At 47.1% G+C, this 23,595-nt stretch overlaps 2 protein-coding genes across 3 annotated transcripts in view; one reads left to right on the top strand and one right to left on the bottom strand.

Annotated features, from left to right (window-relative positions):
* GAB2 (GRB2 associated binding protein 2) overlaps positions 1–11,062 on the top strand; it is a 193,225-nt gene extending 182,163 nt beyond the window's left edge. For both annotated transcript variants that reach the window (XM_037887670.2, XM_043528162.1), the window contains one exon: positions 48–11,062. In XM_037887670.2, the coding sequence (XP_037743598.1) occupies positions 48–191 (144 nt within the window). In that variant the 3' untranslated portion in view covers positions 192–11,062. The remainder of the gene's footprint in view (positions 1–47) is intronic.
* Positions 11,063–15,836: 4,774 nt separating this feature from the next.
* The window catches only part of USP35 (ubiquitin specific peptidase 35), a 69,326-nt gene continuing 61,567 nt past the window's right edge, over positions 15,837–23,595 (bottom strand). Inside the window, exon 11 of the mRNA XM_007067408.3 lies at positions 15,837–21,660. Within this exon, the coding sequence (XP_007067470.1) occupies positions 21,490–21,660 (171 nt within the window). The 3' untranslated portion in view covers positions 15,837–21,489. The remainder of the gene's footprint in view (positions 21,661–23,595) is intronic.

Raw genomic sequence — 23,595 nt, 5'->3', positions numbered from 1 at the left:
GATGTACTATCACTATGTCACTCTGTGTTCTCCTCCCCTGTACCCAGCCCTCCACATCGTCAGTCGCCTCAGACGAGAAGGTCGATTATGTGCAGGTTGACAAAGAGAAGACACAAGCCCTGCAGAACACCATGCAGGAGTGGACCGACGTCCGGCAATCAACAGAGCCCATTAAGAGCATGAAGCAGTAATGGACGGGGCAGATGGGGACAGCCATCCAGACAGGCAAATGTCCAACGGGTTTTCCCAGGCTGGGGTTCCCCTGGGTATGCGAGCTCACTTTGGGGTTGCATTTCTACAGTACTGTTGTTTGGGTCTTTTTTTTTTTTTAAGAAACTTAATTTCAGGGGAAGACTTGGCAGATATTGTTTGCCAGTGACAAAGACCAACTACTTGCAGTGGCTGGGTTTGTGCTGTTACTTTAGCGGCTGGATATACTGTTTAGGAACTTAAAACTTAGCAATACTGGGCTCACAAATGCCCTGCATGTCTTTTGCTTACAGCTGTTATTAAAGCCACCTTGTACCTGCTAACACTGTAGTATCTCTCTCAGTCTTCTTCCATACTGTACACCTGAACTGTGCCGAATGTATACTGGTTTGGTGGCGTCCTTTACAGGACACGGATTCCCGCTCCATACCATATGGTAGTCCTGACCTCTTCAACCTCTTTAAAAACAATGGGCAACCGCCAGGTCTAATTTGTACTTGTTTTATTATCAAATCGCTTGTAAATAACGAACCGACATGCATTTGTAACCTGGCACGTCTCCATCAGGCGGCATGGCTTGCATGCCAATACCTGTGGCCATTCTGCAGCTTGTAAAACGCCCAGACTGACCGACTGGTTGAGACAACCTTAGACCTCCAGGGCTAATCGCCCCTCCCCCACAGCACACACATAATGTATCAAACAGCAAGATTTACTGAGGTGCCTCTTCTTTTTAAATGGGTATTGTTGGCAGGGTGGAGTTCAAAGCTCCCCAAAATTAAAGGGCTGGCGGGATCAGCTTGTGAAAGCAGAATTAAAGGACTAGAGGCTTGAACCCAATGGAAGTCCTTTCACTGACTTCAGTAGGCTCTGGATCTGGCCCTGAGGGCCAACTTCTGCCCAGGGCAGCAGCATTTGCAGCCCCATTGGGAGACAATTCTGCTGCCGTTGAAGTCAGCAGAAGCTTTGCCATTGATTGCAATGGGAGCAGGAAAAGGCTCCCCTGAGTCTGAGTGGAGAATTAGGCCCATGTGTGACTTGTATGGCTTAATGATGAGTACGGGGGATGGGATATGAGGCTGTCGACAAGGATCTGGAGAGCGTAGATACTGTACCAAGGAAGGAGTGGAACTGTTTAAGAGGCCCAAGGAGGTAGAGCTAGGTGTGTAATGCAATGGAGTTGAGTGAAAGAAATTTAGGCTACTGGTGAGATCTTCAACTGGGGAATAGTCTCCCAAGAGGAGTCAGGGCAGTCCCATCACCTGAGTAATTTAAAACTGGCTTAAATAAAGCAGTGAAGAGCATGCTGTAGGAAACAACTGTGCACTGGGCCCTAAGAACTGATCTGTGCCTTCTGCCCCCATCTCTAGTTGCCTCAGTCCTGTGGTTTGCACAGTGCGCTGCCTCAACACTGAGTCAACACTACAGTAGCAATTGATGTTGATGAAATTAGCAATCCTCAGCTCTAATGAACAATGAGCACCTAGATACATAGGGCAGTGAGCTCCAGGGTCTTGTCTGATCTGGCACTTTGGGTTCATCTTCTTCTAAGCACTTGCCCCTCTGAGAGGAGTGAGAAGAAAAGGAGAATCTATTGCCTGGATAACAATCGGTAAACGCATGGATAACAATCCATGATGCCGTAACAATATGGAGGAACAACGATTGACATTTAATGGTCTGATTGCCAAACAGAATGCTAGAAACATGCTAACCACTGATTTGGACAAACAGCATTGCTATAAGCTAAGAGTTAACAGAAGGATAAACCAAGAGGTTAAGATAATAAACGCAATGATTAAAGAACTCAGAGTACCTATTCTGCCCCGACTCCTCCCCCCTCCCATTGGTGGCAGGGATGGATGACAAAGAGTGAGATTTTCAAATGGGCCTAAACAAGTTAGACACTACAGCTGGCCAGAAAATGGAAACCAATTCCCATGAAAAAGTTCATTTTTTGTTTTTATAATTGTCCTGAATTGGGATCAAAAGTCCAAAATGACATTTTCACAGGAAGGGATTTTCAGGAAGTCAGAGGGAGAATGGAAAATGGCATTTTTTGGCTTCCCATCTGCCCACCCAGGAAGAAAGCAAAACAGCAGAAGCCTTCCAGGCCCACAGCCGGGGAAGTGACATTTTGATTTTTCCAAATGGAAAATTGAAAAATTTTGGCAAAATTGAAATTTTCCCACAGAAAAAAAATTGCTTTTTGAAAAAAGGGCATTTTCCATCAGAAAACCATTCTGATGGAAAATCTCAACCAGCTCTATTAGGCACCCAGTGCCCACTGAATGTGCTAACTCTGGCTGAGTAACATTTGTGGGGGATTGATTGTCAAGACAACATCACATATATATTGTGTGGCACTGACGCAAAAGCAGTAGAATAGTGAACATTGCAAGGCTGGTTCTAAAGTCATGGGGGTGCCAATCCTGGTTCTTTGACTGTAGCCAGCACTACTACGATGCATACACAAACAGCATGCCTGTGAGGCAGCTATCATGGTGGATGGCCAATATACCTCTATAAAATCATGCACACATCATGAATACAAGTAAGAGCTGTGCATTTCCTTGCAGCCTCATGCTCAAATGACTGCCAAGCTGTATGTGTGCTGAGCTAAAGCCACCTACAGACACTGCCATCATCAGCAGGGGATAGAATGCAGAACTGCCAGCAACAAAAACACAGGTCCCTACCACGTGAGCAAGAGGAGTTTCTCCATTAATAGTAAGTAGCTGGCTACTCTAGTCACAAGGGCTAGCTATGAGAGGGAGACATGATAACACACATGCACACACACATAGAACCAGTGTATTACAAATGCACGGTCATACCATGATACTTGCAAATACTTTCAAATTGGAATGCCAATTAAAAACAAACCCAAAGCCCGATTATTAAAAGACACACAGTGAAATGTACAAGAGCACACCACAAATAATATAGCCCAGGCTGACACTATAACCGACGCCATTCACATTTCTCCAATGCCTTCATTACACGTTACACAGGCATTTGCCTGGATTGTATAACTCCTGGTGCAATCCTGGAAGCATCATTATGAAAGACACTAGGCCAAATAAAATGTATCACCTGGTACTGTGGGGCTTTGGGGTGCTCCCACTGTATGCAGAACAATACACACGAAGGCTGAATGCCTTCTGCTCCCCAGGTAGGACTGAGGTCTGTTGGCAGGGCAGGATGGCGGTAAACCTGTGCCCCTGGCCCGTGCATCCATAGAGAATATCTGTCTCCAGGACTAACCATCTGGTGCCTTTTAACAGACATTAATTAATTCTCCCTGAGCCTGTACTGACTTATTCACATTTAGTGTCTGCTCCAGAACGGGTGACAAACAGTGTCAAGCTCTCTCCCAATAGTCTACAGTCAGCGAGCTTCATCTCAGGGGTCATTCCATCCAAGGGCTTCATGGTTGCTGTCTGGGTGGAATTTATCCCTGCGCAGAGGGCCAGCATGGGGGTCTATGTCCCGCCTAAGCCCTATTTTGGGATAGGGTCCTGCTGTGAAATTGAGGTCTAGCCTCGCCTCCTGGCTCCAAAGGGCAAGGATGTTTGGCTCCAGGTTTTTGTGAGCCCAGTCAATGTGTTCGCTATGAGGAATGCCTTGGAAGGAGAGTTAAAATACCAAGCCATGTTTACACATCGAGAGGGGGCTCATACAACTCAAACCATTGACATCAGTGAAGCTACACCTGATTATAGTCCAGTGTAAGCAACAGGAGAATCAGACCCATCAGGTGCTTTAGATATTCAACCCAGGACAGAGGACCCAGATGAAGGCCCTCAGTGGGGTGCAGGGCTTTGTCTGGACTTTCTATTTTGGGGTGCATTTCACTTTGAGTGGGGAGAGCGGCATTGCCAATGTGTTTGTTCTTTTTCAGTTTTTAAATAAAGTTCCTTCAGCATCATCAAGAAACCAATGTCACTGCAACACTTTTAATAGTGGGGGTGCTGAAAGCCAGCCCCCTTTCCCCTGTCTGCCCCCCCATCCCACCCCCAGAGCTGGGGCCGGAAGCAGGGTCGTGTCTCCAGGAGGGGGGACCCAGACAGGGGTAAGGGGGCCAAGGCTGGGGGTAGGCACAGGGCCAGGAGAGGAGCCTAGGGTGTGGGGCCAGCAGCCAGGACCCTGAGTGCGGGGCTGGGAGCAGAGCCTGGCAGAAAACCTGGGGGTGCTGCAGCACCCCCCGCACCCCTAGTTGCCGCACCTATGCAAGCAACAAAGTAATTATTGCTTATTATTATTGTTTGGGCATTAACAGCTCTTCCAGATCTGCCCCTCCCCGCATCCTGCAATGAGCACGGCATGACCCAAATGGATCCCATTGTAGGATGCTGCTCTTTTTGAGAACGTTGTGCTGCCTTGCAAAACTGTCCTGAAATTTTACCAACCCAGGCACATCGTCTACTCTCCTTCCCTTTACCCTGCAAAAGGTTGATGATCATGAAAAAGCTATAAGGAAATTTTGGAAGGCTGCCATGATGGTATTTTACAGGAAAAATAAAGCAGGTGTCATAATGGGTCCAAATAAAAAGAATACTAATCACTGTGGTGTTGCAGGAAAAAGCTAATCGAAGGGGCCAGCGTAGATCTCTGTTTTTCATAGTGCTGTGAGGGCTTTATTGCCAGCAAGCTACTCTGTCCCATATACAGCATCTGACTCTTTCTGCCGTGAGACAATGCAAGAAGCGCATGATATGTTGCACTTCTCTAGCTCCTTTCATCGTAGAGCTCAGTGGGCCTGGTCCAAAGACCACAGACATCAGTGTAAAGCTTCCCATTACATTCAATAGTCCCATGAACAGGATCTTGGCACCCCTTGTCGTCTAAACATTGCAGCACTGTGGTACTTCTTGAGACCCAGGAAGTGGAAATAAATGGAAACAAAAGCAAAACTGATTCAGCTCTTCTCATTGGGATTTGCAAAAATGTAACAACAAAAATGGCATACACACTGGGAAGCAAATAACATTTTTAAAATTCTTTCAATTTTAATGCTGTAAAAATATTATCATTAACACAGACAAGACTCTTTTTTTAACACGATATGATTATGGCCTCACAATGTCCCTTTAATTTATTAACCCTTCAGGTTCATTTCACCCGCCAGTGGACTGCAGCCACCGCTGGTGTGCATCACAACAACTATTTTAACAGCACACAGCAGTAGCACCCCACATTTTAGGACAGGCAGGCCTCTCAAAAAAATGTGATTATTACAGAGCTGAAACTGAAGTCAGCTTCAGACAGGAAACATATAAACTATTGGGCCTGATCCAAAGCCCATTGAAGTCAATGGAAAGACTCCTATTGACTTGAATGGATGTGAGAGCAGGTTCTATGCTCATAGTAAATGGATACACGCCCTACCTGTGTGACTTGTAGCCTGCGTGCACATATACTCAGAGCTTTGGGCATTCACCAGAAGATGCATGATCAGAAATTCATTTTCTCTTCACATCTGCGAGGCTGGAGAGAAGTTGTACTTGCCAAATGGCCACATGCTATTCGGATGCTACTGTATATCCTGAAAGTCAGGGAGCTGAAACAGGAACAGCCTTTGGCATGTTATGACTGATATCAGTGGCAGGACGGCTAGAATAGCAGATGAGCTGTTCTGTGTGGCAGTCCCATTGTGCAAGCGATTGCTTTAATTCCACACCAGAACATTCAGTCAAAGGCAAAAATCTCTAATGTAACACTGTCGTGACTGGGAACAAGACTTGGAACTGGTGATCAACGTTTCCCACCTTGTCCAAGTAAATTTTTAGTACATACGTGTGTGTGTTCAGATTTACTTTTAAGGCAGCTACAGACCTCCTGAAACTGCTGGGTGCCTCTGCTGCTCTGCTCACAGGTGAGCACTCATTATGTTCTCCCTTTCACGTTGTTCAGGAAGGCGGCACGTTCCTCACACCTTCGTTGCACAGTACTGTGCACGTAGTCGGTGCATACTCAATAATAACCTGCATGCTCTGTGCATTATGGTGCTCTGCCTTCACTTTTAGGGGCCGAAGTATGTTGACCTGCTATCGGTGGCTGCCTTGACAAAAGAACTCACTCCTGGTGTTCAATCCCTGGTGAATGTTTGTGCAGCATTTCTGCTTAACCCAGCCCGAAAACCAACGGCTTTAAATGCATGGGCATCAACGACGTTGCCCAGAGGGAACTAGTCTATTGCGTCCCATCTGCACTGGGACAGCCAAGGAAGAGTGGCTTCTTGGTTAGATCTGGGTATTTTAGGGAGCTCAATGCATTGAAAATAATTAATCTTAAATGCAAATGAAAGGCTTGGCCTGATTCTCATGCCAAGGCCTCCCGTCTTTGTCATCCCACCTAGAAAAAAATGGCATGTGGTGATGAAGAGAGGTTGAATTTTTGTCAAGCACTGTGTCATTTTTCTTATTGTTATGATATAACAAGATCCTGGCACAAAACCCTCAGCCATACCGAGCTCAGCAGATATTTTTTAAGGGCGCATGTATCCGAAAGCACGTATCACTTCTCGCAAGTTACCAGCTATGAGCTATCCATGCCCTTGGACTCCATTAGCTGCCTGTAGCTGATTTGCTTAGGGTTGGCATTCAGTGTTGGGTGGGAAATGAATTGCCTGCTGCTAGAAATGGCTTTGGGTTCTAGAGTTAGGCTTACGCTGAAGTAGGAGAAAGAAAAGGAGTGGGTGTATTGTACAGGGGAGGAGTGGCGTGATTCACAGACAGAGCCCAGCTCTTGCCCTGTACAGTGTGGTTGCTGTCGGCTGGGGTTTGGGATGATTTAAATCAAGCCAGATGAATTTAGAATGCTGTGCTTAGTCATGGACACCAGCCATTTAAAGGGTTCCCTGGCCTGTCTCTCTGGGGAATTATGTAAGAGGAGGAGCAGGTCCTAACGATCTGAGAGTAGACCTGGATATTAGGTCCATTCTGGTCCTGACACTTAACCCCTTCCTTTGGGACCCCCTCTGCCTGAGTTTCCCCCAGGAATAATAAGGGGTCAGCAAAACATACCTGACTCACAGGGATGCGGTGAGGATTGCTAATGAGTTAAAGCCCTTTGAAAACACAGGCCCTGACTCTGCAAAGGGCTGAGCACCTTTGGCTCCACCATTGATTTCAGTGGGGAGCTGAACTTGCTTGGCATCCTGCAAGTTTAGCCCCATCCAGCTGTGGGCCCTTATCCCATGAAGTTCAGGTGAGCTGGTCCTATAGAACGCCAGCTGTAAGCAGGTGCACACTTGGTAACAGCCCAGAGATGGCCAGTGAGAAGCCCTCACCAATAGACAGTATGGCACAGAAGCGCAGATTCTTAGAGGTGCTTTGGAATAGGGATAAACAGCAGCCCAGGTATCTGCGTGGGAATGTTGTAGCATTCCAGGTGATCCCGTTTCTGTGTCTCCTTTGTCTGTGAGGAGATAACATGGCTGAGACCCGGCGTGTGGTTCCAGAGCTTCGCTCCAGGCCAAGAAGGGCTCTTCTCCCTCTGCCCAGTCTCCTGTGAGGAAAGAGGCCAGAGGCCATGCAATTCCTTCCAAGCCGCTGAGATGTAGAGGAGTCTTTCCACCCTCCCAGCCTTCAGCTCAGAGGGAAGAGAAGCCCCAAGCCCAGACCTGGCACAAGGGGAGTCACCCCACAATGTCTGTATCAGCAAGATGAGCAGGGACTGGGAGTCGGGAGACCTGGCTTCTTGCCTCAGCTGAGCCAGCCACTCTCTCTGTAACCTTGAGCAAGTCTCTTGGGGTCTGTCTACACTGTGATAAAAAAAATCTATGGCACCGAGTCTCAAGCCCGGGGCAGCTGACTCAGGCTCCGGCTGCTGGGCTAAAAATAGCAGAGTAGGTGTTCAGGCTCTGGCTGGAGCCTGGGCTCTGAGCTCCTCACCCACTTGCAAGGTCTCACAACCCAAGCTCCAGCCCAAGCCCGAAGGTCTACCCTGCAAATTGATAGTCCCACAGCCAGAGCCCCACAAGCCCGAGTCAGCTGCCCCAGGCCAGCTGCAGCCATGCTGCGGCGTATTTGTTGCTGTGTAGACGTACCCTTACTCTTGCTGTGCTTCAATTGCCTGCCACGTAAAATGGAAAAGGTGACTTGATGGGCCTCAGTGAAGTACACTGAGATGCACAGGCAGCTGGTGCTGTGGAAGTGCACGTTGTTATTATTATTTATTGATTGCCCGTTGCATTATTAGGTGACGTGTTGTGAGTGGGCAACTTTGGGATGTGATGTCAGGAAGTGGGGGGTCACAATTATTTCATGACCCCCTGCAGCTCTGTTCAGTTACACGGTGGTTCCCCCAGTTCTGAGCGCACATGGAAACCAGATGGTGAGAGACAGGTGTTAGTTAGTGTCTCTTGCTGTGAAGGGTTTTTGGTGCTTTAAAAGAAGCCAGAGAAATCTCCCAAATCTCTAGAGAATGCCTTCTGCCCCAGGCGTGAGAGAACAGGCTGTTTTCTGCAGAGGTGGAATTCACACATTGATTCAATGGTGTCACACTCATTGTATCCCATCTTATGATGTAGCTAATCTGCTAAAAGCATGAAGTTCAGACCCAGGTGTTGTGAGTTTTACTTCCATATTGTAGTGGTTAATTTTGGCTGATAAATTGTGCAGTTCCACGGGGGACGTGGACTGGATTACCCTGAAAGAGGGCAGAGACGGTAGTGTCCTGCAAAGATCCCAGCCACATTCCTGGCCAGGCCTTTGGAACAACCAAATAAAATGTTGGCCCCCCCCAGTAAATCCTACCCAGGTTTTGTACAGAACCAGGTGCATGCTGGACAGGACTCTAGTCTCTGCAGTGTGACTGCCCATGCAATGCCAACATGATCAATAAGGCTTCTACTAACGTTCCTCACAATCAAGCCGCAGTGCTTTGTTTTAAGGAGCTCCCAAGGGACAGAAAGGAGTGGAGATTCCCCACTAAATATATGTGTATATGAGCTCTGATTAGAATCAGCCCAAAGTCAGCACTAGGATCTGTACAGTACCTTATTAGGCCTCCTCAGTGTAACATGTATGAAAGAGGACCAATGCTGAATGGTAGCCATAGCTGTGAGTGGAGAGAATTCTGACCTACCCACCCTCAAGTCACAGGGACTAAGTAAATTTGAGTTTGTAAATGTGAAGACTGAAGGTCCCAAGTTGCTGTCCCTGTATCAACCACTTCCTTAATTCCACTGCAGTTTTTCCTTTCAGTGCTCTCCTGCGCTATTTCAGTTCAAGTACTTCAGATCACAGCTGAAAAGCACTAAGATGCTCTTATTTATGCACTGATATTATGACTGTTAATGATATTCCTGCAGCTTGACAGCTGTAGTTTTATTAAATCATTTCTTCCATGGCCATGTCAGTGGCATCCGTCCCTCTGTTGGTCTGTCCTCTGTCTCCTGTCCTCTTGTCCATCTCTACAGTTCTTTGGGCTGTATTGTTGATAAGGTCACCACAGTGCTGGTTCCCATGGGAAAGACCCGATAGTTAAGGCTTGTAGGGCTGCCAAAGTGTCATGAGATATTTCCCAAGCCAGCCCAACGTCACATTTATTCCCCTGTGCATATAGATGGCAGGGTCACCAGTTGCAACACAAACAGATAGAACCCAGGACTGTCAGCTCTCTCATTTGAGCAAAAATAGATTTTCTGTCAACTCACAAGTGGTAGTAGGGCTTTTCTATTCTGTATGGCCACTCATTAGACGGTAGTGATGCATAAACAAATTGGAGTGTGGGCTACACTCGAGAGAAGTGGTTCTCAACCTATTTACCATTGTGAGTCACATATGCAGCCCAGAATGTGTTATGTGGGCCGCATCCACTACTATTTATATGTCCCCGAGGATGTCACATGGGCCGCAGCTCTGTGCTGACGAGCTGCAGGTTAAGAACCACTGCTCTAGAGGGCTGATCACAAGACTGGGCACTAAGACAAGTCATGAGTTCTCAGCCCAGCTCTTCTGCTGACTCCCTCTGTGGCTTGGGATGAGTGTCACTTATCCTCCCTGGATCTCATTTCCTTTCCCATTTGTAAAATGAGGATACTACTACGCATTTCCCTATCTCACAAGGGTGTTGTGAGCGTTAATTAGTTAATGTCAGGAGATGCAAAGAGCTGTCAGTCGTCTGTACATTACTGGATCACTACATGATGATGCTGCACCTTGGTGTTATGACACCAAATGTCACAATGCCAACCTGGAACCAGGATGTCCTACTGGATAAAACCCGTTAAAAGCGCTAATCCTAAATTGTACAGGTGAAGAAAGGTGATGGGAGAAGGTTTTTTACACAGTTTTGAAGCTCTGCTATCATATCATACAAGAAAACATCTGCCACTTTAATGAGCAATTAAGAGCTCCTGGCTGGAGAGCAATGAATACAGGGAATGTAACTAGGGACTTGGTCCTGCATCCATTGGACTCAATGGGAGTTCTGCCATTGACTTCAGTAAATTCAGGACCAGATCCTTTGAATAATCAATAAGGCCCAATCCAATTTCTACTGAATTCAACAGACTCCCATTAACTTCAGTAGTAATTAGACTGGACCCATTTACGTTAGGATAGCTTTTTTAACTGCTGTGAGGCATGTATGACTGGCAGCTTTGAAGTTGTTGAATCTGCAGCGTTTTCTCGGTGATATTTTGTGTGTTCCAAAGTGTATGACTGTTCTTAAACAGGATTGTAGGGTATTTTTTTCCATTTGTAGAAGTCAGAAAGGACAAAAATAATCAGTAGCAAAATGTACAGTCTGTGTCTTCTTGTGGTGTCGCTGTTTGAGGTGGTTATTAATTTTTCAAATCACTGTGGACAACTAATCACTTAAGTTATTAATTTATTCATGGGTTTTTTTCTAAAAAAGTAATAACTTGAAACACTTATTTATCCTGTAAATTGCTCTTGAGCTTACCCTAGATAATACGTTTTTGCTGTTAATAAACATGGTACATGCCTGAAGCAAAGTTGATCTTGTTTTTAACTATTGTATCACAGCAGAGAAGCAACAGGAAAATAAATAAATAAAAAAATTGACAACCATAATTCCTGAGTTGTAATGTTATTTGAATCTGAGGGTAAAGACATCAATTAGTGGACAAATGGACTCAGGCACCATCTTTGACCTCTCATAAAATCATTTGTGTTGGAAGAACCCTTTTATGGGTTAGCCATAATTATGGATAGTTATGTGTTATTTGCCAGAAGCTGGGAATGGGCGACAGGGGATGGATCTCTTGGTGATTACCTGTTCTGTTCATTCCCTCTGGGGCACCTGGCACTAGCCACTGTCAGAAGGCAGGATACTGGGCTAGATGGACCTTTGGTCTGATCCAGTATGGCTGTTTTTATGTATCCTGCACCATGGCGGGAATGAGACAGCACTGGCCTCTGGTGAGATACAACCAGCCAGTTCTCCAGCTGGAGTAAATTGGCATTGTCCTGTTTTATTTAATAGAGATGTTCCTTCCCCACTCTGAACTCTAGGGTACAGATGTGGGGACCCGCATGAAAGACCCCCCCAAGCTTATTCTTACCAGCTTAGGTTAAAAACTTCCCCAAGGTACAAACTTTGCCTTGGCCTTGAACAGTATGCTCCCACCACCAAGCGTTTTAAACAAAGAACAGGGAAAGAGACCACTCGGAGACGTCTTCCCCCAAAATATCCCCCCAAGCGCTACACCCCCTTTCCTGGGGAAGGCTTGATAATAATCCTCACCAATTTCTACAGGTGAACATAGACCCAAACCCTTGGATCTTAAGAACAATGAAAAATCTATCAGGATCTTAAAAGAAGAATTTTAATTAAAGAAAAAGTAAAAGAATCACCTCTGTAAAATCAGGATGGAAAATACTTTACAGGGTATTCAGATTCAAAACACAAAGGATCCCCCTCTGGGCAAAACCTTAAAGTTACAGAAAACAGGAATAAACCTCCCTCTTAACACAGGGAAAATTCACATAAAACAAAAGATAAACTAATCCACCTTGCCTGGCTTACCTATACGGGCTGCAATATTGGAGATTTGGATTAGGATGGATTGGAGAAGATGGATTTCTGTCTGGCCTCTCTCAGGCCCAAGAGAGAACAAATGTAAACAAAGAGCACAAACAAAAGCCTCCCCCCACCACCACCCAAGATTTGAATGTGTCTTGTTCCCTTATTGGTCCTTTGGGTCAAATGCCAGCCAGGTTAGCTGAGCTTCTTAACCCTTTACAGGCAACAGGATGTTGCCTCTGGCCAGGAGGGATTTTATAGCACAGTACACAGAAAGGTGGTTACCCTTCCCTTTATATTTATGACAGGAGATATACACCAGGACTGGGTGTAAAATGAGGCTCACATTTATCTCATGGTATGAGGTAAAGTGGGTCGCACTGGGAGCACAGGTTATTGTACAAAAGGATTCTCAACAGGGGAAAGGTGCAATGGGGCCCAACCTACCCTGCTTCCCAGCATGCTAAAACCCTGCCTGGTGCCTGCCACGGCAGCCCATCTGGAAGACCTCGCCTCAGAGTAATAAAGAACATGGGACTGGCCATTGGCCTATGGGTTAATGTGTCTTTTCTTCACTCTCCTTCATGCTGCATTTTTAGAAGATCTCGTCAGCATGTTAATCAGGTTCTCCCTGCCACAATCAGTTTTTCACACTTATTTCCTTCCATGGAGATGTTTTTCCTTCTCAGTTTGTTTGTGCTTTTCCCCTCTGTCTCATTCCTATTAAACTGAGCTCAGCCCATGTCTCAACTGTGGGGAGGGATATTTTGGTCGAGCGCACCAGGGCAAACCCCTTTTCTTAGGAATAGAATAAGAGGTGAAATGGGGAGGCAGGCGCGGCGGTATTCGCCAAACCTCTGACTGCTTTTCATCCCAAAATGAAACAGTGTTGCCAACTCTAGTGATATTGTCATGAGGCTCATGATAATTAATGTTTTCCTTAAAGCCCCAGCTCCTGGAGTCAAGTGGATATGTTATGATTTCAGCCTTCATTCTTAAAGAAAAATTAAGTTTCTAGCCCTACTGGCTATGGATAAATCCCATGATTTTAAAGCCAATCTATTGATGACATGCCACTCACAGCAGATTAGTGCAGAGCTTCATAATACAATTGGGTTTAGTCTTTTGGGCTTGCTACCATGACTGCCAAATACCATTTGGATTGGGTAACATTTTACATTGACTTGGTACAAAAGTAAATAGAAACACAAGGTGTAATGCAGTGCAGCGTCAAGGCCTACAGGTCCCACTGACTTCAACTGACACTTCTGAAAATCAGGCCCTTTTATCTTTTTATGGGAATGACCCTCTAAGCAGAATGGGACAGTGCAGAGAGAGAGAGAGAGATGCTATGTAAGAAACCCTTCCCACCACAAGCCTTGTCTTCACAACTAAAAATGTGTGTTTTTTATGTGGTGGGTAGCTAACACAGGCAGCGCTTCTGAGGTAAAAACAAGACACTTTAGGTTTACTGTGAAGTAACTATAGGGTGCAGCCAGCACTATTTGTGACTCACATCACCTAGTTACCTCGCAGTAAAGCTACAGTGCCTGGTCTTCTCTGTATTTTTACTTCAGAATAGCTCAGGCATGTTCGTTAGTTTGAGGTAAAAACCCAACTTTTTAGTAGTGAGGATAAGGCCAGAGAGAACATGAGAGGGAGCTGGAACTAGGGTCGCCAGGCGTCCGGTTTTCTAAAGGAATGCCCGGTCGAAAAGGGACACTGGCGGCTCCAATCAGCACTGGCAAACGGGTTGTTAAAAGTCCAGTTGGTGGCACAGCGGGGACCTGGGGCTAAGGCAGGCTCCCTGCCTGCCCTGGCTCTCCACGGGTCCTGGGAGCAGCTGCCAGGTCCCTGCGGCCCCTCGGCGCATGGGCAGCCAGGGAGGATCCATGCGCTGCCCACGCCCTGAGTGCCGGCGCTGCAGCTCCCATTGGCTGGGAACTGCCCATGCGCCTAGGGGCTGCAGGGACCTGGAGGCCATTTTCTGGGAGCTGTGGTAAGCGCCACTGGGACCCCTCATCGCCAAATCCCCTCCCGTACTCCAACCCCCTGCCTCAGACCGGAGTCCCCTCCTGCACCCAAACTCCTTCCCAGAGCCTGCACTCCTCCACCCACACACCCCCAACCATCTGCCCCAGCCCAGTGCCCCCTCCTGCAACCCAAATCCCTCATCCCCAGCCCCACCCCAGAGTATGCACTCCCCCCCCTCCGCATACCAACCCCCAGGCTGGAGCCCTCTCCTGCATCCCGAACCCCTCATTTCTGGACCCACCCAGAACCCCTCCCTGAACCCCAACCCCCTACCCCAGCCCGGAGCCCTCTCCCACACCCCAAACCCCTCATACCCATACCCACCCCAGAGCCCGCACCCCCAACCGAAGCCCTCATACACACACCCCCGCGCCCCAACCCCATGTCCCAGCCCTGATCCCCCTCCCGCCCTCCAAATCCCTCAGTCCCAGCCTGGAGCACCCTCCTGCACCCCAAATCCCTCATCCCTAGCCCCACCCCAGAGCCCGCACTCCCCAGTCCGAGCCCTCCAACCCCCTGACCCAGCCCGGTGAAAATGAGTGAGTGAGGGTGGGGCGAGCAAGCGACAGAGGGAGGGGGGATGGAGTGAGCAGGGGCAGGACCTTGGAGAAGGGGCAGGTCACAGGGCGAAGCAAGGGTGTTCAGATTTGTGCAAGTATAAAATTGGCAACCCTATCTCTTTCTACTATACCTATATATAAGGAATACTAAAGTTCCTCTGGGTTTACAATCACACGTGGAATGATTAAATCAAATATGAATAATTTCTTCTTTAGTCAGACACAAACAAGTGAAATGCAAGAACTTAGCAGATGCCTTGCGAATATTTAAACACACTACGCATACATCCGCGTGATACCTGTTTCAAATGGAGAGAGGTAAATAATGTGTCCCCCAGGGTCTGTACTGGGCCCATTCCTATTTAACATATTCATAAATTATCTGGGAAAAGGGGTAAACGATGAAGTGGCAAAATTTGCAGCTGATACAAAACTACTCAAGATAGTTATGGTCCAGGCAAACTGCGAAGAGCTACAAAAGGATCTCTCAAACCTGGGTGATTGGGCAACAAAATGGCAGATGAAATTCAATGTTGATAAATGCAAAATAATGCACATTGAAAAACATAATCCCAACTATACAGATAAAACGATGGGGTCTAGATCAGCTGTTACCACTCAAGAAAGATCTTGCGGTCATTGTGGAGAGTTCTCTGAAAACATCCACTCAATGTGCAGCGGCAGTCAAAAAAGCGAAGAGAATGTTGGGCATCATTAAGAAAGGGATAGATAATAAGACAGTTGTGGGCAGGTAGGATCGAACCTGGGGCCTATAAAGCTTAGTGCATGAACCTCTACTGCATGAGGTAAAAGTCAACTGGCTGTTAGCTAAGGCTGTAGAGCAGACACAATCTCCCTCTCTAACTGGTCTCAGTGCCACTAGATGGGACAGAACACCACACTCAGGAGGTGTGTGGGTTACATATATAACAGGAGAATCCCTTACGTCAGCACAGGTACTGTCTACACTGAAGCACTACAGAAGCGCAGCCATGCCACCATAGCAGTTTTAAGTGTAAACCAGCCCTTAATCTCTGTCTGTCTCTGTTTCCCATCTGTTAATGAGGATGATAATACTTCATTTCTTCCACCCTGTTGTCCCTCTTGTCTATTTAAATTGTAGGCTCTTCAGGGCAGAGACTGTCTCTTACAATGTTTATGTACAGCACCCAGCACAATGGGGGCCTGGATTTCAGATGACACCTCTAGTGCTACTGTAAGACAAATAATAAAGTGAAGTTTAGTAGAAGTCAAACATTTGGAATCCCCCCTGGACAGAAGGGTTACACAATAGACTAATAATAGCGGGTATCACTGTACTTTTTAATTGTGTTACTTTTAAACTATATAATTACAGAGCTTGGGCCACATTCTGCTCTCATTTGTAATGGCGTAACTCCACTAAAATGGTTGCTCTTAGCCAGTGACCTTAATGGGGCTATACGCTAGATTTACAACAGTGTAATTCGGAGCAGAATTTTTCTACTGGATTTAACATGGCGCAGCTAATAACTTAGTATGAATACAATTCTTATTTTTGCAAGTCCTTTATTTCTGTTATGATATATATAAAAGCAGGGGAACAGAGATCCTTTTTTCAACTTGTGTATCATTTAGAGCTGTTTATTTAAACCTCTTCCCCCCTGCGCCCTATTGCTTGCTATAAATAACTGTAAAGAGCAAGGAAAATGGTTAATTCCTTAAAATCACTCAATAGACATAGCTGTCTACATAATGATTTGAAAGAAATAGATGACACCATCAAATAGCAGCAATAATCCCACAGAAATGATTCAGTGAGGCTGTAGCAGAATTGTGGGGACAGTGGTCATAGTCCTGCATTCTTTGTCTTTTTTTGTTTTTTATCTATATTGATATAGATATACATAAAAAGAAAAAAAAACTGACTGTAGATGCTCAGTATTTTACAATACAGCCTGGGTTTAATAATCATCTTTCCTTTGTGCCCTGGAGTTTCAAAGATGAGATGCATCTGTCCTCCTAAGACTGCAAACTGCCTTGAGTCATGTGCCATCTCTGTTCCTCCCTGCCTGCCCACTCACCCGCCATGTTGCTAATTGATCAAATGAGTGCCCAGAGTTGTTTTGGGAGTACAGCCCTCATCCATGGCTCCGATGCTATTGTAGTGCAGCATACCAGCAGGCCAGGGCAGGCTGATGAAGCATTTACTAGAAGGGAACCCCAGCTAGGAAATTAAAAGCAGATTCAGATTAACTCTTAGGGCAATGTAACCAGCTTGTTCTGCACTGAGGTATCAAATGCTAGTGTAGTGCAAGCCCTCAGACACCCCCACTTCCTGTCCCTCCCCCAACAAAATGACACCTCCATAGACCCCAATTGCCGTAAGTAGGCCCTGCTTCAGTGGGCAGAAACCACACTCCTAGCCCACAATACCCATCTCACACAGCCACTGATTGCACCTGCCTAATCAGGACCATGATGATTATTCCCAAGACTCTGGCCTAACATGTGTGCAAGGAGCATGAGGGGCCTTGTGTAGCCCCTGTGCACAGTAGCAATGCCAACAGGAGGGGGTTCTCCCATTGGTGTAGCTAATCCATTTCCCCAAGAGGCGGTCACTAAGTTGATAGAAGTCTTTCTACAAAGTTAGGTCAACCCGGCTACATCATTCAGAGGTTTGAAAGAACCACACCCCTAAGCGTCGTAATTAAACCAGTTTAACCCCAGTGTAGACAGCAGTAGGTGAATGGAAGAATTCTTCTGTCAAGCTAGCTATCACCTCTTGGAAAGGTGGATTATCTATGCCAAGAGGAGAACCCCTCCTGTCAGTGTAGGTGGGATCTACACTGAAGCGCTCCAGTGGCCCAGTTGCAGCACTAAAAACACAAAACGATATAGTCACATACGAGTGGCCATACTGGTCAGACCAGAGGTTCCTCTAGCCCAGTATCCTGTCTTCTGACAGTGTCTAGTGCCAAGTGCTTCAGAGGGAATGAACAGAACAGGGTAATTATTGAGTGATCCATTTCCTGTCACCCACTCCCAGATTCTGGCAGTCAGAGGCTAGGGATGCCCAGAGCATGGGGTTTGAACCCAAAGCACAGGGTTTGAACTCTGTTTTGAACCCAGATATAGTTTTGGCCTTCACAACATCCCCTGGCAATGAATTGCACTGGCTGACAGTATGTTGTGTAACGAAGCCTCATTGAAAGTCAACAGCTTAAATGGGACATGGACTCCTAAGTCACCTACAGCTAGATTTACAAAGGTATTTAGGCATATAAAGATGCAGGCAGGCCCTAGAGTTAGCTCCACCAAGGGATTTAGGTGCATAACTGACATTTAAGCACTTAAATCCAAAACAGAGCTTCTCAAAAGCCCTGCTCAGCTGTTGCCTAACTCTCTAGGCACCTACAGTCCCTAGATGCCTACATTTCTGCTGGAAGGCCCCCAAACGCCTAAAAAATCCACCTCTAGGCATGCAGCAATCTACATGCCTGGGCACCAAGCTCACATCTAAGCTCCAACAGGGTTCTCAAACTAGGCATGCCCCTGCCTAGCTCGCCTTTGGGATGTGATTGGGTGGGCATGCTCAGAAGCCACCTGACTGGGCCCTGTACAAAACAGTGCTAGAGCCCAGAGGTGGTGGGGTAGTCTGGGGAAAATCTCTCTCAATCTCTTCTGTTTAAGCTGTTCCACTGTGTATAACTAATTAAATATGCATTGGAGCAGGGGGATTGGAACACAGGCCTCCCACAGGCGGGGCGAGTGCTCAAACAGTGGGCTGAACAGAGGGGCAGGGACCGCTACCACTACCTCCCCCTCCTCATATGAGAAAGGGCTTAGGCGCCTAACTCCACAAGAGGGTTGGTGGCTGGCTTTGTGGATTCCAGTCCTAGGTGCCTAACTCTCGCCACGCGTTGTATAGGGAGTCTGGGCTCCGAACAAAGGGCCACAGATTCCACTCAATGGCAGGGTACTGTGACGGGGTGTGTAGCCCACACAAGCCTTGAGTGCGTTAACATGGGTCAGGAAAGGCCAGTTATCCTTAGATGCTGCACCTGGAGGAGAACCAGCCTAAGAAAGGTTGGGAAGAAGCCCAGGGAAACAGCAGCAAGGAATGGGACAGTGCAGACCTTGGCTGCTAGTCACAGGGCCCCTGGGCTGGAATGAAGCATAGAGGGAGGACTGGGTTCCCCTACCAGCCACTGGCAAAGTGGCACAGACCCAGAGATGTGGAACAGAGACCATCTGAGACAGCATCCAGACAGCTTCTCCAGTGGGACTTTGTTACCCAGGAAGAGGAGGAACCATATAGTGACCTGGCCGGGGAGCTGAGCCACAAAGAGAGAACGCACCTTGAGTTGTGAAGAGAGAGATGAGTCACAACATGAGTAATGGCAGGAGGAGCCAGATGGGGAGAGAGCTAATTTCCAGACCTACCTCCAAGGAGGTGGACCTGTGGCAAGTGGAACCCCCTTTAAAGGTACCTAAAGGTTAGGTGTTGCAATGCTGAGTTTAAGACCCCTTTGTGGATCTAGCTGCCACTGGGAAATTCAAACCTGCCTGAGTGGGTCAGCTGTCTAATGCCCAGTGACTACAGGCGCCACTTTTGAAAATGCCACCCCAAATCTAAGAGTTTCAAGACTAAAGCTTGATTGTCTTCCCATTATTTCCTGCTATTACCCCCCACCCCCCATACCATGAACTCTGATATAGTTAAATAGATGTGAAAGTCCTGAATGGTTTCTAGGAAGCTTGAGATTTTCCTTCCCTTTATCAGCCATTTCCCCGCTTTTCAAATATTTTCAAAAGTGGCGACTGGTTTTGGGCGTCTTGGTTTGTTTAGGTGCCCATCTTAAAACCAGATTTTTTTTTTTTTTAGAAGTCCTGAGCATCCACAGCTCCCATTGATTTCAGCTGGGCTTGTGCATGCTCAGCAACTCTGAACATCAGGCCCACAGCTGGGCACCCAAAATGAAAATTGTGACCATCGTTTTACTCAACTTTAAGTTCCTTTGCCTGAGGTCAAACACTCACTAAACTCTGCCTTAAGTGAGAGTCACCGCTGAGGAAAGACTAAGGAGGAATTCTGGGTTCTTGCTCTTCCAGTCTGTGTAAAGAGGAGCCAGCTAAATCTTGCTCCCAGCTGGAAATGAAGAGGAGCTGATCTTACTACAGCTTTCTTTTCCTGGGAATTAGCATATGTATGCTATATATATTTATCTAGCTATAATATGGGGAGGGATTTCAGAGGCATCCTGCAGTTCCCAGAGCCCCCTTGCTACTGCAGAGCATGGAGTGGGCCTGCCAGCGCTACACAAGGTGAAAGGGAGGAGAGACTTTGCCAGACAGGCCCTCTTCTCTTGTAGTGCAATTCCCTCATGGTGGAACAAAGATGCGCACACTTCACTCCAGAAAGGTGCGACATCCTAACTTTAATGGGAGTTTTGCCTGAATAAGAGCCCTGGAATGGGATTGTGCATCTGCTGATCCTTCAGGAAAAACCCAATGAGGGCTAGAATGATTAGAAGTGAGAGGAAATTGTGCTAGTGGTGGGCAAACCTCAAAAGGGTTGGATAGTACTAATTAGAACGGAACAAACAACTCTCATTCTCTAATTGGTCTGCTGCATTTAGCCTCTCTAATAGATTTCCTGTTTTTGTCATTTGAATTTAATTCAGGATTTGGGGTTTTTTTTTTTCTATGGATACACAATATTCACACACACACACCACAGTCAGCAGTAGGAATTGAACCCATCCCCTTGGGCATAAACAGCACAACTCCATCCCACTCACACCAGAGGAGTCGGCCCTGCAGGGAGTGAGGAAGCGGCAGACTATAAGAGCTGTTGGGGACCAGCCGCTAGCGAGAGTCGTGATCACAGACACCATGCCAGCATACTCTACTGGCATCCCATACTCCATCTTGAATCAAGATGCCTGGCTGCTAGGATTAAGATGGAGCTGTGGCTGCTGCACCCTGTGATCTCAACAAGGCAAGATTTCCAGAAGTGACGAGCAATTTTAAGGTGTCTCAGATTTTGGGTGCCCAATGTGGGATGCCTTAAAGGGGCCCTGATTTTCTGAGGGCAGATACTCAGCACTTTCTGAAAATCAGGCTCCTTTAAGGGGCACGGCAAGTTGGGCACCCAAAATCTGAGGCATCTGAAAATCTCTAGGCCCTTCTGGAAGACCTTGGCCATAGATTCCATTTCCATGTGGAAGATTTGGGGCTCTGCATTTCGGTCACTGGTGCTGCACTTGGTCTCTTCCAAAAGAGTCCTGTTTCCCTGCCCCTTTCCCTGCCCCAGTCTTGATCAACGGTGTACCCAGCAGGCAAGATGATGCTACAGTTAAGAAAGTGGCACTTCGCTTAGTTATCAGTCAGTAGCTCATCACCGCAGAGCTCAGAAGCTAGTAATATTATTTAAGGCGTTCAGACCAAGTGCATAGAAAGCAACGGGAATCTCCATGTGCTGGTGATTTAACTCCAGCCAGCAATGTGTTCCCTGAATCAGCAGCAAGTCCTTCTACTCAGACAGGATTCAGGGCCAAACTCCTCTCCTTGGTAACACTGACTTCAAAGGAGGTGAGAGGAGACTCTGGCCTCTGTGGGCCCCGCGGCTTGGTTAGAAATGAAGTTGAAGCGGGGCTTCTTGCTTGTTGTTTATAGTTAGTGTTCGTGTTCAGTGGCACCTTTAGAAGACTAGTCCATGAAACGAGCCAGAGCCTCCACCTCCAGCAGCTGGACCGCAGCCCCCAGAGGAGCCTTCGTCATCCTTGTCCCTGTCAAAATCTCTCCACCACAGAGGGGATTTGGGCAAGGTTGAAATGTAGGCAGCTCTGTTCCTTGCTTCCTTTTCTTGTTCCTGGGAGAAAGGAAAAAAAAACAAAAACAAGCCAGGCCTGTTTATCTGAAGTCTAGTGATTCACACACATCACAGGAATGCATGTGAGAAAGCTGCTCCCAGTAGAGAGGCTGGCTCTTGAGACTGAGCTCCTGGCCCTAAACCAAAAAGAACATGTGATCTAGCAGATAAGGCATGAAACATGGAAGTGGAACTCCTAGGTTCTGCGTGACAGGGGGAAGTGACGGCTGATATTTCTAGTAGAAGCTCTGATTGAGGTGGCAAGGTGGCCCTGGCCACCATCAATACCCGTTACGGTAGGCAGAAGAGAAACAAATACCTTCCATGATCATGCAAGGTGCCATGGTCCTCAAACACTTGTTTAAAGTCAACAGGAGCTGAGGATGCTCAGTGTCTGGCAGGCTTGGGCCCTAGAAACCTGACTCTGCTTTAGAAGCCTGTAAAAGGTGTGAAGTCCTTGGGGACATACCCCAACCAAGACCTCCTGTGCGTGAGTTTGCACCTCCGAGATACATAAGAAAGGTATGTCCTTTCTTCTGACTGTTCGAGCGATCGTGGCTCAGCATCTCAGTGTGTGAAGCACAGACAGCAGCGAGAAGGGGAAGAACCCAGACAGAGGAGCGTAAATGAAAAGCAGTGATTATTTCATATCGCAATAGCAGACAGAGAACAAGTAACAAGAGGGACAATTGCTAGCCGATGCCAACTGTCTAAGTGAGTAGACGGAAGAATTCCCTTACTTTGGGTTCTTCTCTTTGGAACTGGTCCTGTGACTTCTGATGGGATACCCCTGCTGCTTATGGAAGTTTAAACTCAAAATGTTTGTCCTGTTTCTATTCTGAGGTCTCACATCTTCTTCCTGCTTTCCAGCCTTCTTGGAGAACTTGAGGGTCAGACCCTCTGCTGCTGTAAGTTGGCGCAGCTGATTTCAATCAAACTAACTGATCTGACACCCGCTGAGGAACTGGTCCTAACAGCATAAGCCCACTCTCCTGTTACATATTCTCAGTAAAGTCGCCACTGTTCCCTCGATGGGGCTAAATTCCTCTCTTTATGTCACACTACAAAGCAATGAGGAAAAGCTGTTGCTGACCCTGGGGGAAGGGTCATGTAATGTACAGACCTGCCATTACACAGGAGTGGGCATGAATGACAAATGGACACTGGGGATCAAACCTCACCCTGTCCTGGGTGGGTCATACCCACCTCTGACAGGAGACCCCCCTTTTTCTTGCCCTGTGGCAACCCTTGTCTGCCTTGCCCTGGCAGTAAAGTCTCATTGAATTGGTCTATGGACAAGGGCTCACAGCCCCCAAAAACCATCACACCGCCTTTGTACAAGCAGTCACAGCAGAGAAACCCTTGGAAGGAGGGTGACTGACCGCACTGTAGTGCGGAGAGGGCCAGCATGCAACCCTGCCTACCACTCAACCTTTCTGCGGACCATTCCACCCGAGTGAGCCAGGAGACTGAGCTCCCCTCCCATCCTTAGCCTTGATCTGGAGGGATCGGCCGTGAGGCATTATTATTACAGCAGGAAGCTTTATGCAGCCGCTACCCCGCTGTAGCCATTGCGTGTATGAGGAAGGTGTTCTGGCTGAAGGGCTGGCAGTGTAGCACCTCGTCTGAGGACTAAAGTCACTCAAACACCTAAACGAAGCCATGCTAAAACCTTCTATACAATTCAGGCCAGGTCAGCAGCACTCTAGGCAGTGCAGTCAGGAGGAAACCTGCTGTTAGTCCCAGAAACCAGCTGAAGTCCAGCTACAAATGCATAGACCATGCTCATAGGAAACCAGAAAACTCAAACAAGGCAGGCATGAGAGGGAGCAATGAACATGTAGCTGGTTGGGATGATTCTCCCCAAACAGTCATGGGGCTATAGCCACACTAAGCCAATGAGTCCTTATGCCTACGTTCTGTCTGGTATAAAAA

The sequence above is a fragment of the Chelonia mydas genome, chromosome 1 (genome assembly GCF_015237465.2).
Source record: "Chelonia mydas isolate rCheMyd1 chromosome 1, rCheMyd1.pri.v2, whole genome shotgun sequence".
In the NCBI taxonomy this organism is placed as follows: domain Eukaryota; kingdom Metazoa; phylum Chordata; order Testudines; family Cheloniidae; genus Chelonia; species Chelonia mydas.
The sequence above is the reverse complement of the archived record's forward strand: the minus strand, read 5'-3'. Positions and strand labels throughout refer to the sequence as shown.